At 42.9% G+C, this 15,868-nt stretch overlaps 1 protein-coding gene across 1 annotated transcript in view; it reads right to left on the reverse strand.

The window, feature by feature from the left end:
- GSDME (gasdermin E) overlaps window positions 1-15,344 on the reverse strand; it is a 28,639-nt gene extending 13,295 nt beyond the window's left edge. Inside the window, exons 1-5 of the mRNA XM_063325029.1 lie at window positions 15,074-15,344; window positions 12,724-12,837; window positions 11,796-11,945; window positions 10,091-10,321; window positions 8,744-8,936 (exon numbers count right to left, since the gene is read on the reverse strand). Coding sequence (XP_063181099.1) covers window positions 8,744-8,936; window positions 10,091-10,301 — 404 coding nt within the window. The 5' untranslated portion in view covers window positions 10,302-10,321; window positions 11,796-11,945; window positions 12,724-12,837; window positions 15,074-15,344. The remainder of the gene's footprint in view (window positions 1-8,743; window positions 8,937-10,090; window positions 10,322-11,795; window positions 11,946-12,723; window positions 12,838-15,073) is intronic.
- Between the last annotated feature and the right edge of the window lie 524 nt (window positions 15,345-15,868).

Genomic DNA, 15,868 nt, shown 5'->3' on the forward strand with positions numbered 1-15,868 from the left:
TTATAATCCCGCCCCACTCTTCCTTACAATAGTTCTTGGTTTTCTCTCTCTTACCTGACCAGATCAAGTTCCACTTCTTCCCCCTTCTTATTCAGCTCAGCTTTGCCCTACAGCCAGCCAGCTCACAAGCCCCACTTTGTGTGATTTCTCTGCTATTTTCTGCCCTCAGATGACACCAGCTGTTCATGGCTCCTAGACTTAGTTTCCCCTCCTCCTCTTTCTGGCCAAACTCAGTCTCATTTATCTCTGAAGGAGATAAATGTCCTGTCACCCCTGTCTTTGTACATACTTCTACCTGCCACAGGTGTGCCATCAGGCGCTTCTCAACAGGGGAGGTGACATGGGATCCTTTGCACCCAAGTCCTGATGTTCAGACTCACCTTGGACTAGGACAGCGTGAGGTGACCACCACTAGGAATGCAGGTTTGGCCTCTGAAGGCCCATGTGCAGGCAAAGGAGTGCCCTGACATGCTGCTGTCAATCTCTGAGTAACCAGAATTTCTCCTTGAGGGATGAACAGCACACTGAGAGAGTGACAACTCAATACCAACCCTCACAGCTCGCTATGGATCTGTTTCAGTGTCCCCTTAAACTCTGAACTGGCTGAGGGGGATCAGCACTAGCCACATACTTCAAAGGGCTGGACGTGAAAACACAGAAATGATTTAATGGATTTTGGGACTGGAGAAGATTACTGAAAAAAAAACGCACCTGCTATAAACTCCTGTGTTATCCATCAGTATAACCTCACAATTCACAATTAATGACCAGGACTGTCACAGGCAAAAGAAAAATTAACTGACCTCTAATCTCTAGCCCATGCCTCCAACTTAACAAGTCATCCCTACTCCACAATGTAACTCAGCGTGCGTTTAAATACTGCTGAAGATATTTCTAAAGTTATGTTCTTCTTAGAATGAGCAGAAGAAAGAAAGTGAACTCCCAGAAACAATAAGAGAGGATTATTTTCTAAGAAAAGATGACAAAATTCACTACCTTGTCTTCTGGGGTGTTAACAGACTTTCTGGTAACGGTTAAAGCAACTTCTTAACTGCATTTAATTGATTATAATGTGTCAATTATATACTTTTGCAAAATACTCATTGGAGGTCCTCAGATGAGATGTCGTATTTTCTATGAACAGATAACTCTAGCAAGACAGCTGGAAGATTAAAAGATTGCTATCCCTAGCTCAAGTTATTCAGTCTTTCCTCCCTTTTACTGGAAATGGCTATTCATGGGGCTAAATGGCAATTCCCCAAAAATATGACAGAAAGACATGTCTGACTCCGCTTTATTTAAATCGAGATATCTCCACTTTTAATTAAAAAGTTTTAGATTTATTAGATTCCGGAGTTTTGGATTTATGCAGTCTGTATAAGTCTGAAGTCAGCTTGGCTCTTTATTAAATTAAAAATATCCTGAGGCAATTTTTGATCTTTGGAGAGTTACATGCTTATATGAAAGTTCAATCAGCTGGAATGAACTGTCTGAAAACCTTAAAGTTGATTGTTTAAACAAGGGAAAGAAAATAACTCTGAAGCAATGCAGCAGCCACTAGAAAAGCACCCCCAAACATTCCTGAGATTATTGATATAACTTTTTTTTTTTTTTGGTGCAAAGCCATGCTTTATGCTTAGAATACAATGAATCTTTGGATTAAGCAAAAATTGAAGAAATGTCAAGCAATCACAAATACCGCTGCTTTCAGAAGCGTCTGCCAAACCACAGCTATTAGTTATCACAATAACAGACCATCAAGCCGATCACATACTTCACAATAATTATTTATGATTCTGAAGAGGTGTGCTAAGCATCTTGAAAAATACAAATTAACGTGCTAAGAACTTGCAATTTTAACATTTGACCTAAGGAGCCACAGGGGAAAAAATACAATGAAGAAGCACAAAAGCAATCTGTCATTTGCTTTCATATGATGTATTTTTTGCCTGCTTTAGAGGATGACAAATTCACTGGATATCCCCTTAAGTTAGAGCAAAAGAAACAAAATAACCAAAGGCAGAAAAAAACAGATTAAACAGAGATTCGGAACAAGCATTAGCATAAGAAGCATAAAGAATATGATTTAACTATGTACAAATGAATGACCAAAATACTTAAAGAGGCTTTTTCTTCCATCTACTTCTACAGTATTCTGCCCAAGGCGGGACTGGCTCAGATCCCCTCACGCTCCTGGCTTTGAGGTTCAGATATAGAACTAACAGCAGACTGGCAGAGCGGAAGAGTGAGAAGACACAGGTGAACTTGCAAAGAGGCACGGTGAAGAAATTTCTGAGGCAGCGTTGGATGAGCTGCTGCAGCACTGGAGCCCACGCAGCGACACTAACACCACAGGGGCGTAGAGCCACCTGCTTCAGTCCCTGATGCAGCACTCCCGCTGGCACTGTGCCTCGGAGCCAACTTGGGGTCCTGTGCACTGCGCTGCAGTGTGTGGCAGAGACACAGCCACAGCCTCAGCCTAAAGACTCAAGTGACTTCGGTGGGATGTGTTCAACTGTAAGGCTGGCAGAAATGCTCTTCTTTTCTCACAAAGTTTAGGGAGTGAACCCCACCAGATTCACAGCTTTAGAACACATACCCTTACCAACAGCTACAAATTTCTTTTGGGACAGCACAGTTGAATCCTCTCCTCTAGACCTCTGGCACTGAACTTAGGGTTGCATGAGGGCACATAACAGGTTATCGATGGGGCACAGCCTGTGGAAGGCAAAACACTCTGCTCTTCTCAGTGATTCAAATAGGAGACAACACGAGGTAAAGCAAATAGCCAGCTTATTTAAATTATCATTGACATAGCTATATCAAGAGCAAAATGCAATAGGGTTAAAGTCTGACAATCAGAGCAGGGCTTAAAGTACTGCAGGGCAGTGGCTGCTGAATCTATGACTGTATTTTTGGAAGAGCATTTGCTAGCATAACACTCGGAATATCAAGAACATATCTGAACAAGAGTTAAATCCCTGAGAATGTATGCAGGTACATGAACTGAACTGTATTTTTTTAATTATTTTTTAGGATTCTGGTTTTTGGGTTTTGGGGTTTTTTTGTTTGGGTTTTTTTTTTGTTTTTTTGGTTTGGTTTGTTTTTTTAGGATTTTACAGGTCACATTCCAGAGCTTTTATTTTCGTTCTACAACCATCACTCTTACCATCTCTTTCACCATCTATTGTACAGGAGCCCTCAGCAATCTTGTGTGACCTGTACTACATCACAGTACTCCTTCCCACCTTGAGAATCTGAGCTGAAGTACTCAGAAGTAACACTATATAAAATACAATGAGATGTTGGCTTGCTAAGTCCCATTATCCACCACAGGGTATGAGCCTGTATAAATAAAGATCATTTAAAGGATAAGGATTATGGGGTTTTGTTTGATTGTTTGTTCTGCTTAAATAACCTTCCTGAGGTCAATGATTTACTATGCTGGAAGCTCTACAGGTCAAATATGAACAGAAAACAATCTTGAGTTCTGGTTTCACTCTCTCCACATTAAATTGGATTAAACACTTTTCACTGTCCTGTAATGCAAAGGCTTCCCTCACATTTATTCAACCTTCTTCTTCTTGCATGAGGAAAGCGGTGGAGAACAGAGAGGCACAAAGGCAATTTGCTGCAAACTGGAAGCAGAAAAGAAGGGAGAAAGAAAGGCAGAGACCAATGGAAGGCAAGAGAAAACAGACACCACCTGTCAATAGAGCAGGCTCTCACAGTTAAAGGAGAGAGCAGCAGCCTGCTTTAAAGCCCACAGCTGAGACTGAGTGTCTTTCCTTCAGGTACAGAATTCCTGACCCGACCATTCACCAAGGAGGAGGGATAGAACCATTTTTCTATCAAATCCTGTCTAGTTTTCTCAGTAACCCAGCCCACAAATCCTCAAAGCAAGGTGCTTGCCAATTTACTATGAATACCAAAAAGAATGGTTACTGCTGTGAGTACTCACCATCCTCACGTTGAAGTCAGCAGCCAGTGGCCTGCCTGCGCAAAATTTCACTAGTCCAAACTAGCCACTAGTGAAAAACCTTTTCAGTACTGCACTGAGCAACATCACCTCAACACACCTCCTCCCCCAGCTGCAGAGACATGTGCGGCCCACTCTCACAGCCTCGCTCAAGTGCAACTTTTTCCATAACATCCACATGACTAACTTCATAACATCTCTCACTGCTCAGCCATAATTCACCAGCTTGTTCAGTCTCCTCCACTTCATTTATAATGCTTAATAGTCTGATGTCTTACATAAAAACACTGCTTGCTGCACAGTGAGGGCCTTCACCCAGTTTTGTTCCTTCCCTAATAGAGACCTCTAGAGAGAGCGCCATGGAGTAAAACCCACCGGACATCACTCTGACACTTTCTGCCAAGCACAGATGTATAATATTTCTTTTGTTAATCCAGTTCAAATATAACTTCTCTGACCTGCTTCTTACAGTCATACTGGAATACAGTATCTGCTATAGTCAGCTTATTGATAACATTGCACAATTTTCCCTACAGAATACCCTGACAATTACTTCATAGAACATCTTCTCAAAGAATGCCAAGGACTTTTGAGAATGCAAGTGACAGGTAGTTCCTCTATTTTCTATTCAGCATCCTTCTTACTTTTTAAATCCCAGACACACACAATTGATTTTATTCAATCCTCTCTCATAACATTCTGTGACTTCGTATTAACCCATGTAGCACCTTTAGTAGAAAACTGAATGGTTTTCTCATCATACACATAAATGCTCAAGGAGTTGTAAAGAATAACAAAATGGGTTGAATTTCCACTGTACTCTGATTAGGAATAGGCACCTATTTTTGTCTCGGTGGGGACAATAACTGAATCAATGAAAGTGCATATTAAAGTGCAATATGCAATAATGTAAAAATATCTTTCAATCATGCTAGAGTAAACCACTAATAACACTTACTCTGTTTTTCTAATATGCTAATCACAGAGTTGGAATCATTTACATTAAATGATGGAAGTGTGACAGGCAAACCTTTCTGCAGCTGATGGGGACTGACTGACTGATGCCACTTGGTCCTATTTCTTTCTCTCTGCTGTCACTGTCCTCTCAGAACTTCTATTTCATTCACCTAACGCAACTTATTGAAATAGTAAAAACAAACAAGTTAATTTGTTAATCCACGAGAACTAGAGATCATAAACCTCCTCATAATCCTTTTCACTGGAGGAGAGAATACAGAACAGTTGAGATTGGAAGGTCATCTGGTCCAACCCCCCTGCTCAAGCAGAGCCACCTAGAACAGGTCGCCTAGGATCATGTCTCCAAGGAGGGAGACTACACAACCTCTCTGGGCAACCTGTGCCAGTCCTCAGTCACCCTCACAGTGAAAAAGTGTTACCCGATGTTCAGAAAGAGCTTCCCGTGTTTCAGTTTGTGCCCATTGCTTCCTGTTCTGTCACTGAGCACCACTGAAAAGAGCCGGGCTCACCCCTCTTTGCATACGTCCTTCAGGTATTTATATACACTAATAAGATTCCCCCTGAGCCTTCTCTTGTCAGGCTGAGCAGTCCCAGCTCCCTCAGCCTTTCCTCAAATGCGAGGTACTCCAGTTGCTTCATTATCTACATGGCCCTTCAATGGACTCTTTCCAGTATGTCCATCTCTCCCTTGTAACTGGGGAGCCCAGAACTGGACACAGTACCCCAGGTGTGGCCTCACCAGTGCTGAGTAGGGGGAAAGGATCATGTCCCCCAACCTGCCAGCACACTCCTCCTCATGCAGTCCAGGACACTATTGGCCTTCTTTGCAGCAAGGGCACATTGCTGGCTCATGTCCAACTTGGTGTCCACCAGGACACCCAGGTCCTTTTCTGCAAAGCTGCTTTCCAGCCAGTCAGCCCCCCGCATGTACCTGAAGTTGTTCCACTTGCAGAACTTTCCACTTCCCTTTGTTGAGATTCCCACCAGCCCAGCCTGTTGAAGGCCCCTCTGGATGGCAGCACAACCCTCTGGGTGTACCAGCCACTCCTCCCAGTTTTGTGTCATCAGAAAACTTGCTGAGTGTAGGCTCATGAACCCCATCACCCAGATGACTAATGAAGATGTTAAACACAACTGGACCCAGTATTGTCCCCTGTGGTACACCATTAGTCACTGGCCTCCAACTAGACTTTGCACCACTGATCAATACCCCCGGGGCCCAGCCATTCAGCCAGTTTTCAATCCACCTCACTGTCTGCTCATCCAGCCCATACTTCATCAGCTTCTCTATGAGGATCTTATGGCAGACGGTATTGAAAGCCTTAAAATCGAAGATGGAATATACTCTTAAATCCACAGCAATCTCACCGAGTTAAAGGCACAGGAGACTGACCTGAAATCAGTACGTTTCAGTACTCTGCGAATTAGCAAGCGCAATGCAACACGAAAAGCAAGAATAAAGTAAAATAAAATATGCTGAGTTTATATACCTAAAAGTACCATTTAATTTGATTTTTATATTGCACATTATGTTAATAAGTGTGTTCTGCATTTTCAATGTCATTCCTTCTGCAAATCAGGAAGGATCTCACCCCGCATCCTTCAGCTGTCATCCTTTTTCAGAAAAGGAGAGCCAGTGTGGTATCTGGAATCTAATTAAAACATCAGTAGGATTCTCCTTCAGAAGGTTCACATAAGAAGTGACAGGAAACCGATTTGCTGCCACTCAGCAACTCCAGCTTGCAGAACCTTGAAGACTCACATGACTTAGTTCACAAGGCATATCAGCTTTGACTTTTTTTTTTTAGAGTTTTCTGCTATTTATCTGCAACTGTGACTTAAACAGCCTAATACAAGAACAACATTTTAAAATGGAACTTAATTAGGCTATATATGTAGAAATAATAAATGAAGCAATACTTGATCAAAGAAGCACAAGCAATGTATGTCATTAGATGAAATCAAGAACACTTAGCTGAATTTCACCTCACAAGGACTGAGGGGTAAACATCCTCTTAGTACCTCTTAATACCACAAAGCTTTGCATCCAAAAATCACTAATTTGTAGGCACCAGCACTCCCAAATGCTGAATTCCTGAATTCCACACTCCATGAATGAGACAAACGCTAGAAGCTTGGACACAATCCATCATAAATCATAGAATATTTATGAATGAGTAACTGGAATTTCATTTATAAAGCATTGCCACAATTTCCAGCGAGCCTCTGCATTATGCTGAAGAAAAAAACAAAATTAAAAATTCTGCTATCCTCATCGTTTTCAGTGACCTGGCAGAAGCCAGACTGACTGGATATCAATTCTACACTTTGCATCATAAACCTTAATAAGCTATGAGCATCTAAGAACTAACTCCTTGTATAAAAGGGGACACACATTAACCTCATTTACAGTTCTATTCAGATCAATGTAGAGCTACTGATTTCCCACACTCAAAAGAAGATAATATATTTGTAAGCATTTAGTTACATTCAGGATTATAACCTGTGCTGAAGTAAATTTGATTTGCTATGGGAGGATTATTTGTTTGAACCGACTAGTCAACTTACTGTAGAAAACTAAGTAAAAGCTTACTGATCTAAACAGAAGTTACTTGTGTTTGGTTTTCTAGAGCACTCATACCTGGTGTTAGAAACAAGATTCTAAATCTTGACTGATATTATTTTTCTGATACTACATGCATACTAATTTTACAGGCCTGGTACACAAGTTTATTCCAATATTTGCTGCTTTTAATAAGGCATTTAAGTACAAGGATAGCAAGGGGTTTTATTGGAATAAGTCTGTTGATTTGTGAATGCTCACGATAAAACCAGCAGCCATTTGTGCCTGTGAAAATGGAGATTTGATTATTTCTAGAACATTGGTGTATCTAAAGAAAATTTACACTGCTTCTGACAAATTTTGTACTGATAACAAAAACCTATCACCTTTATCTTCAGAGCATCAGCAAAGGCTATTACAATGTATTACACCACCTCCTACAGATCTAGGGTACAGCGCTGTCACAAACGAACCCCCCTCATTCCCACGAGTCAGGACCTGCAGTACAGAGTAGACCCCTGACTTGTCAGCTGGCTGCCAAGTAGGCTTTGGTCCATGACTGTCTTATTGCAAGATTAAATCAATCCCATTTCAGAGTAGGACAGGAAGTGTTGCATATCTTGTAAAATTAAGATTATAGTTCAGAAAATCTGGGGGTTTTCCCCTCAATTACTAAGATGTGTAACAGTGAGCAGCAGATCTATAAAATATATTTTGTTCAACTACTAGAACAACCACTGACCATGCTTGCTCACCTTTACTACTCCTTCAATTTCAAATAATCCAATTTTCTAGCACAGTTGCTCACACACACGAAAAATTATAAAGCATGGTAATTTTGAATTCAGTTTCCATAGCATTTGCCTCAGTAAGATAGAGAAACCAATCCTTTCTTTTTTTGCAGACTGTCACCTAAGTACAGTCCCCCAAAAAAGGATTTGACCTTTGTTTCATATGGTAATTCATGCAAATACATAAGACGAAACTGCAGAGAGATATTCTTAAAATGAAAAAGAAAAGGTTCGACCATAAAGCTCTCAAAATCTGGAAATTTTGATTTTGGTATATATAATTTATCACCTGAAAATGAGAGCTTACAATAAAAATAATTCTCAAACTATGGCAACACTACAGACATAATCGTTCAGTGACCACAGCTGGACCAAGTCTTTGCGGCTCAGTAATCTTTCCAGGCCATCACAATGCCCACATTAAAAACATACCTGTCCTTGACATCTTTCATAAGCTGCTGCAAGTCAATCTCCTGCTTCCTCAGGTTTCCAAATGAGGACTGGTTTTCCACATAGCTCTTCCCTCCAGCTCCCAGGCTGATGTTCCCAAACGAAGTTCCAATACTTCCTTGAACAAGATCTCCAAACTTCCCCATATATTTTGCAAAGTCAGACTCCACAATTACTAGGAAAGCAATAAAAGTAATTTCTACCTGTGAACAGAAGTGCTGAAACAGTCCTGAAATGATTGGAAAACTAGAAACTCACAGAAAATGTGACAAGTTAGTGAAGGCACGGAACAGTACTGAGCAGGTAAATAATGAAATTTACAGCTCTGCAACTCTTACTTCTGCTTCCTTCATATTTTCATCATCTTTGCTCCACTATCTTTTACATTTTGCCATTTTAGGAAAACAAGGTGATTGAAATGCTGAGCTCAAGTGCTACGGAAGATTTACAAAGAATGATTGAAACTTATTTCAGCAACAAGGAAAAACTAAAAAGCAGACCTGCTTGTACAACAGAGTGAATACTTTGCCATTATCTTGACATATCTCATTACAGGCCTGTCCCAAAGCTCATTGAAAACCAATGGAAGCATCTAATTGTATTAAACCAACTCTGAATCTTATACACCTATAAACCAAAGAACTGTCTCAGAATCAGCTAATCTTCCAAGCCAGCTACAACTAAAATCTAAACTTAGGGGCTTATTTATTTTCCTGCATGGAATTGTGACATGTCCAGAAATATGGGATTTCAGATCATTAATCTTAAAACCTAGTTAGGACTGCTGCAGTTGGATGAAGAAATAAGTACAAGGGTCAACATTTTTAACAGTCTGTGCAAGAAGAAAGGAAGCAGTTATAAAACTTGCTTGGCCTTGCCTGTACAAGCATTCCCTGGGCTACTGTCACCAACGGGACACTGTTTATCCAGTGCTTTTTGACCTGGAGCACAGTATAGTTCCATGCCACTGTCACATATAGAAATTCCCCCAAATTATTCTAGGGGAATACAGCTGCACAGCTGCAGACAGCACTGTTACTAGACAGTAGGACTGTACAGCTTAACAACCTTCAGCACTAAATTTCAGTAGTCTATCTAGGTAAAACTGTTTTTTTTTTTTTTAAACAAACATTTATTACTACTGGGTTTAGTTACATGAATAGTCAAGTTGGAAAAGATCTAGTCATCTTATTTCCACAGACAGAGAATACTTCAGAGCGTTCCTCTGAAAGGAGCCCTCTAGTAACACAATTGAGAATAACAACAAACAAGACAAGGCTTTGCATTCTCTTTATCTGCAATAATAGCGCTGCCCCAGTACGGCTTTACCTGGTTTTATCGGTTTGTCTTCAGTAAGCACATCACTCAGGGTGACTGTCAAGAAATGATACTTAGGCTTCTGCCAGCACCAGAATTTTTTCCTCTTTGTAACTAAGCTCAGAAGCTGCAGCTTGTCTGAGGCGCTCAAGTGGGAGACGGGGATCAAGTCACCTCCACTGTCAGTTTCTCTCACAAAATTCTTTGTTGCTTTTGCAAACATCTTGGGCAATCAATTAAAGCCTGAAAGAATACACGGGTTTTTCAACAACTACAGTTGGAAAGTATAAATATTTACATTGTCTCTCTAAAAAGTTATTCACAGTATTGGTATTAATGCAGGAACAGCTAGTGTTCTACCCCCATCTTCTCCACTCTGAGCTGGGAACCATGACAGCTCAAACCACTTATCCCAAAGTAAAATGGTTTTCACAGTAACAGACGAAAGAATTTTAGTTAAAATTTTAAATAAGCAACAGTGAATAAGCAAAGAACAATGCACTGCAAACACGATATGCAAGGCTTAAACATTACAATAATAACGCATGAAATTTATGATCATGCAGATAACAAAGAAAGAAAATATTCTGATCTGCAGCTGAAAAGTTCCTTCAAGGAGCACTCACAGGTAATTAATCTGCTAGGGAGGAAAAAACTTCCAAAGCTTACCTGAAATTCTCAGAAAAAGCATCTACTAATGAGCACCCCGCAGAGACTGGCGGGGATGAGGAGAGCAGAGTCCTTCTTTTATTACCTAACATGAAATTATCTTACTCCATATAAGGTAATTGGGTATTATTCACACAAATTATCTTGATCTTTTTAATAGCGAGTAAACACATATAGGGGTAATAAAAATTATCCTATAAAAAGCAACAAATATTTGTGCTGGCATCTTTGTGACTAAGTTTTGTTTCTGAACTACACCCCTGGAAAAGACTCAATTAATTTTTATTTTTTTTTCTTTCTGAACCTTTTTACCTTCAATGTTTTCCAATTTTCTATTTTCCATTAGCATAAGTACAGCTAAATTGAACATATGTTTTTTGCAACTGTTACTCGTATCTGCTAAACAGCTAAATACGTTCTTCTAGCTTTTAAATGTCTTAAATTAAAAAATATTGGCAACTCTTATTGTGCAAGGTTTCCTTATGCAAAGCAATGCATTTTGCTGTATTTACAAGGAACTCTTCCGATAAGGGAGAAGTGGCTAAACTCACAGGAGAAATGGTAAAAATGACAATTCACAAGTGCTAAACACACAATTCTAATAAACTAATTTTTTATCTTTTAAAAAAAAATCTAATCTTTTATATTTTTTCACCTCTGTGTTATTTTATCTAATGGTATTTCCAGAATTAAATCAGTTTTTTGTTTTTTTTTTAAGTTAGCAGCATTCCTTTGAATCCTCCAGCTGACAAAGACTGGAAAGTTCAGCTAAGACCGTAAGATATCTTATCTGGGTATCCACGTGCTCATGGTTAATTACCTGTCCTGCTCTGCAGAGATGTTAGATTTGTCATTTACAAATACAGGCCAGAATAAGTTAGAACAGACTTCAAACAAAAACTGATATTGCAGCGGGCACACAGGATTATAGAGAAAAGGGAAAACTGAATAAAGGTATTAGTGGCTGGACTATAGGCTCCATGTTTTAGTATCAGTTGGAGGACAGAGGAAAAAGAAAAAAAAAGCCTTTTTGCAGATGGGAACTTACCTTTCCATTAGCTTTTCTCAAATCCCATTTCAGATAGTGTTTCACACAATATTTACCAATTCATGTTGAGGTATCTACCTTCTCATGAAATCCCTATGGCCTCCTCTTAGTTCTCTATGTAAGCAAGTAAAGGGTATTTCTCAACAACACCTGCATGGAAAGGATTTGAACAATGTCAAAGTTTTGTAACATTTTACTGAAGAGTCTTCTGGGACTTTCATTGTAATTGTGGCTGCAACAAACCCGCAGCTATGTGCACTGGGAATACTTCCACTGACTTTCTTGTTCTCTGACCTTTTCCTAAACTCTCAACTGAGATTGATTTTTTGCATTCTTAAATTTCTCCTCCTTAATTTCCCTGGTTTTAATCTCAGTGAGAAAATGTTAATAGAATAAGCAATACAGCTCTACTGCAGCAGAAAAAAAAATCCAAAACAAACAAACCAAACCCCCAACAGCCCAAAAAAAATAGTTTTCTTTTTCCCTGAGCCTCCTTTTGCATGACTCCGTATTTCACAATCAACTAGATGACTGATTCGTAACAGAGGGGATCATCAAGAAAATTGTCATCGCCTGCCATTAGCTGCTCTTCCCCAGCATAACCTTCTTCAAACATTTCTGTGCTTTCCATGACTGTTCACTCATCCTGATCCCATTCCTACCTAACCAACTCACACGGGCATAGTCTCAGAAAAGGAAAAGGCCGAACAATTTCTGAGGAGCTTACAGTAAGACAAATTAAAAAAACAAAACAGTTCCTATGATTTGGCATTGTTACACACTCACTAAATCTCATGAGAAGAACCATTAACACCATTCTCTAAAACTTGTGATTCATGGTGGTTTGTCTTCACTGCCAGTCACTACACGTCAGACTGGGACATTTGGGAAAGGTGGCAGAGTGCTTATGAGGGCTGCTGAGACTCACCAGGCAGGAGAGATGGGACTGTCTTCAGCCTCAGAGTGACAACGTCAGCGTCTCCCACACTTTGCTGTGCTGGGAACGTCTTTGCAGGGAGCATATTTGCTGGTGCAACTGTGCCTGCAAAGCAAGAATATTCTCTCCGAATTCCTGTTTATGTCTCTTTGGATATAGTGCCTTTAACACAAATGCTAAAATGCACACAAATATCTTGTTTCACTAGTACACAAAACAAAGACACAGAGCAACTGAATATGCCCTCAGCCAACATCGGGGAGTTAATACAGCTACCAGGATCGACGGCATCCTGACTGAAAGGACACGGAGTGGTTACAGACACAGCATTAAGAAAAATCTGCCTTTGGAGTTTCTTCCTCTGGAAATTTTGTTAGAGCTGTGCTTGGTTTGGCAGAATTAAAAAGGAAGGTATCAAAGCTGGTAGGAAAAGCCTGTCAGAGTGAATTCACTCCTGCAGATTGATAGCTAGGCGTGAAAACAGAAAAGGAAGGAGCACCACCTTCCTTGCCTACCGAGAAATTTAAAAATAGCCTGAACCTGGGCTATGGGAGGATTATTCAATGAAGAGGAGAATGAGATCAAGCGAAGATATTTACAGCAACTTGTTTACTTAAGCAAACAAATCTTACCCTGCTTCTTTCCTTTATCACAGCTCCCTAAATCAATATAGTGTGATATTAGACAAAGAAACATTTTATGAATAATCAGTGTTTACCTTTGTTAGCAAAAAAGAAAGTTCTCAAGAGTTGCCTGATATTTCTTGCATTCTGCATACACATACACTGACCTTTACAAAAAATACAAAAAAGCTTTTTTTTTTTCCATTTAATACAAGATTACCCAGCACACTGGGCGCAGCACACAGGGAATTTCGGAAAAGGGTGACAACTGGATTGCCGAATGTCAGTACATCCCTTGCCAATCCAAGTTGTGAGGAAATACAACCCCTGAAGGCCAGGGATGACCACGCAGGAGCCACAGTGTCGGAGGAGCTGTTAGGCATTAACTCTGCTGTGCAGCAGCGGTAACGGCCTTTGAATCCTAATGAAGTCGGAGTTTATGCCGAAAGGCAACTAAAGCGCAAAAGCAATGACAAGTAGGATGTGAATTTTATTACAAAACCTTATAGTTATTTTCACCTCCTTTCTAGCTAATTTAAATTAAGAAGCAGCCATAAAGGCTAATACACAAAGCCTAGCAGGGATGCTGTTGGAGTGGGTCCAGAAGAGGGCCACAAAGATCATCAGAAGGCTGGAGCACCTCTCCTGTGAGGACAGGCTGAGAGAGATGGGGTTGTTCAGCCTGGAGAAGAGAAGGCTCCAGGGAGACCTTATAGCAGCCTTCCAGTACCTAAAGGGAGCCTACAGGAAACATGGGGAGGGACCGCATCAGGGAGTGGAGCGATGGGACGAGGGGTAATGGTTTTAAACTGAAAGAGAGTAGATTTAGATGAGACATCAGGAAGAAATCCTTTGCTCTGAGGGTGGTGAGGCACTAGAACAGGTTGCCCAGAGAAGCTGTGGATGCCCCATCGCTGGAAGTGCTCAAGAGCAAGTCGGATGGGGCTTTAAACAACCTGATCTGGTGGGAGGTGTCCCTGCCCACAGCAGGGGCGTTGGAACTAGATAAATCTTTAAGGTCCTTTCCAACCTAAACCATTCTATGATTCACACAACAAATTTCAGTCCTTGAATGCACGTGGTCCCTGAAAACACACACAATGAATATTAGCCCTGGACGTGGCCCTCTTTTGTGCCTCGAGGGCTTTGCAGCATGTGCCTCCAAAGACCTGACACCACATAAACCCACAGCAGCTCGATGCACCCAACGGGGACATGGCGCCCTTGCCCTGGGCGGGCGGCTGAGGTGCCAGGGCCTGCAGCGGCAGCAGCACACATGGGGTATGGGCCCGGCGTGCGAGAGGAGAGAAGCTGCCCTTGTCCTCGGCGGACAAAAGATGCCACCTCACCCGGACCCGCGCTGAGGCGGGGATCCCCCTCACACGCTGCTGCGGCCCCCCAGAGCCCTCTCAGAACCGCCACGCCTGAAGCTGCCGCCATTCAGCCTTGTTCTCCCCCCCGTGAAGGCGGAGGGCGAGCACAGGCAAGGCAGGGAAGGAAAGCGGAGCTCCGGCAGTCAGCCGGGCGGCCGCAGCGCCTCCTCCTCAGCGCGGTGACAAGCTCGGGCGGGGCCCCGCTCCGCCTGCCCCGGCTAGCCGGGGGGGGCTCAGCCCGCCGCGAAGGGAGGAACGGCGGGGGCCGGGGCTCCTCAACGGGCGCTGGGGAGGCGGGCAGGGCCGGCCCCCACCGCTTACCCCGGGCCCGCTCCCGTTACTCACGGCTTTCCCGGCGATCCCCGAGGATGCGGCGAGCTCCGCCCGCGGGGTGTGCCGAGCCGCGGCGCGCCCTGAGGCGAGGTTACCGAGGGCGAAGCTCAGCGAGGAGCCGGGGAAAAGCCCTGAAGGGGCACAGGGGTTCTTGCCGGCGCCATGGAGAGGCGAGGGGAGCGCAAGCCCCGCCCGGGTGCCCGGGCCGTGCGGGGAGGGCGGCGGTAGCGGCGCCCCAGGGCGCGGGCGGAGGCGGCGGCGCCATGTTGCCGCGCACGGCCGCCGCCCCAGGGCATGGCAGCTGGGCCGGGCTCCTGCCGTGATCCGCCCGAAGAACCCATGGGCAATTTCTACCTCCTTCGCCACCCCTCCTGCCTGCCTGCCTGCACCGGGCTGGGCTCATCTTCCCCCGGGGGGTTGGGAGAATCCCGCCATGAGGTGGCTGCACACGAGGAGTGAGCAGTGTGGGCTGCCGGACATGGTGGGCATCTCACGGGGCTGGGGACAGCTGTCCGGCATGGAGGTCTCCTTGTGGGGCTGGCCTGGGTGGTGATGCGGCCCTGCGAGGGGTGAGATGGTGGGATTGAGCCTTCCACCAGCTCTGCCAGAGATTGGGACGGTTGGGTTCGCATGATTTGGTCCAGTCAAATAGCACGGGAAGCGTCTTTTCCCTGGTGGTTATTCCCTGACGGTGATATTTTGTGACAGGATTAAAAAGGAAATTTTTGTGACGTCCTCTCAAATCCGGCTCGGATCACCCATGGACAGAAATGCAGAGGGTCAGTGGCCTACGGGCAAAATCTGCTG

This window comes from Chroicocephalus ridibundus, chromosome 2, assembly GCF_963924245.1.
Source record: "Chroicocephalus ridibundus chromosome 2, bChrRid1.1, whole genome shotgun sequence".
Lineage (NCBI taxonomy): Eukaryota > Metazoa > Chordata > Aves > Charadriiformes > Laridae > Chroicocephalus > Chroicocephalus ridibundus.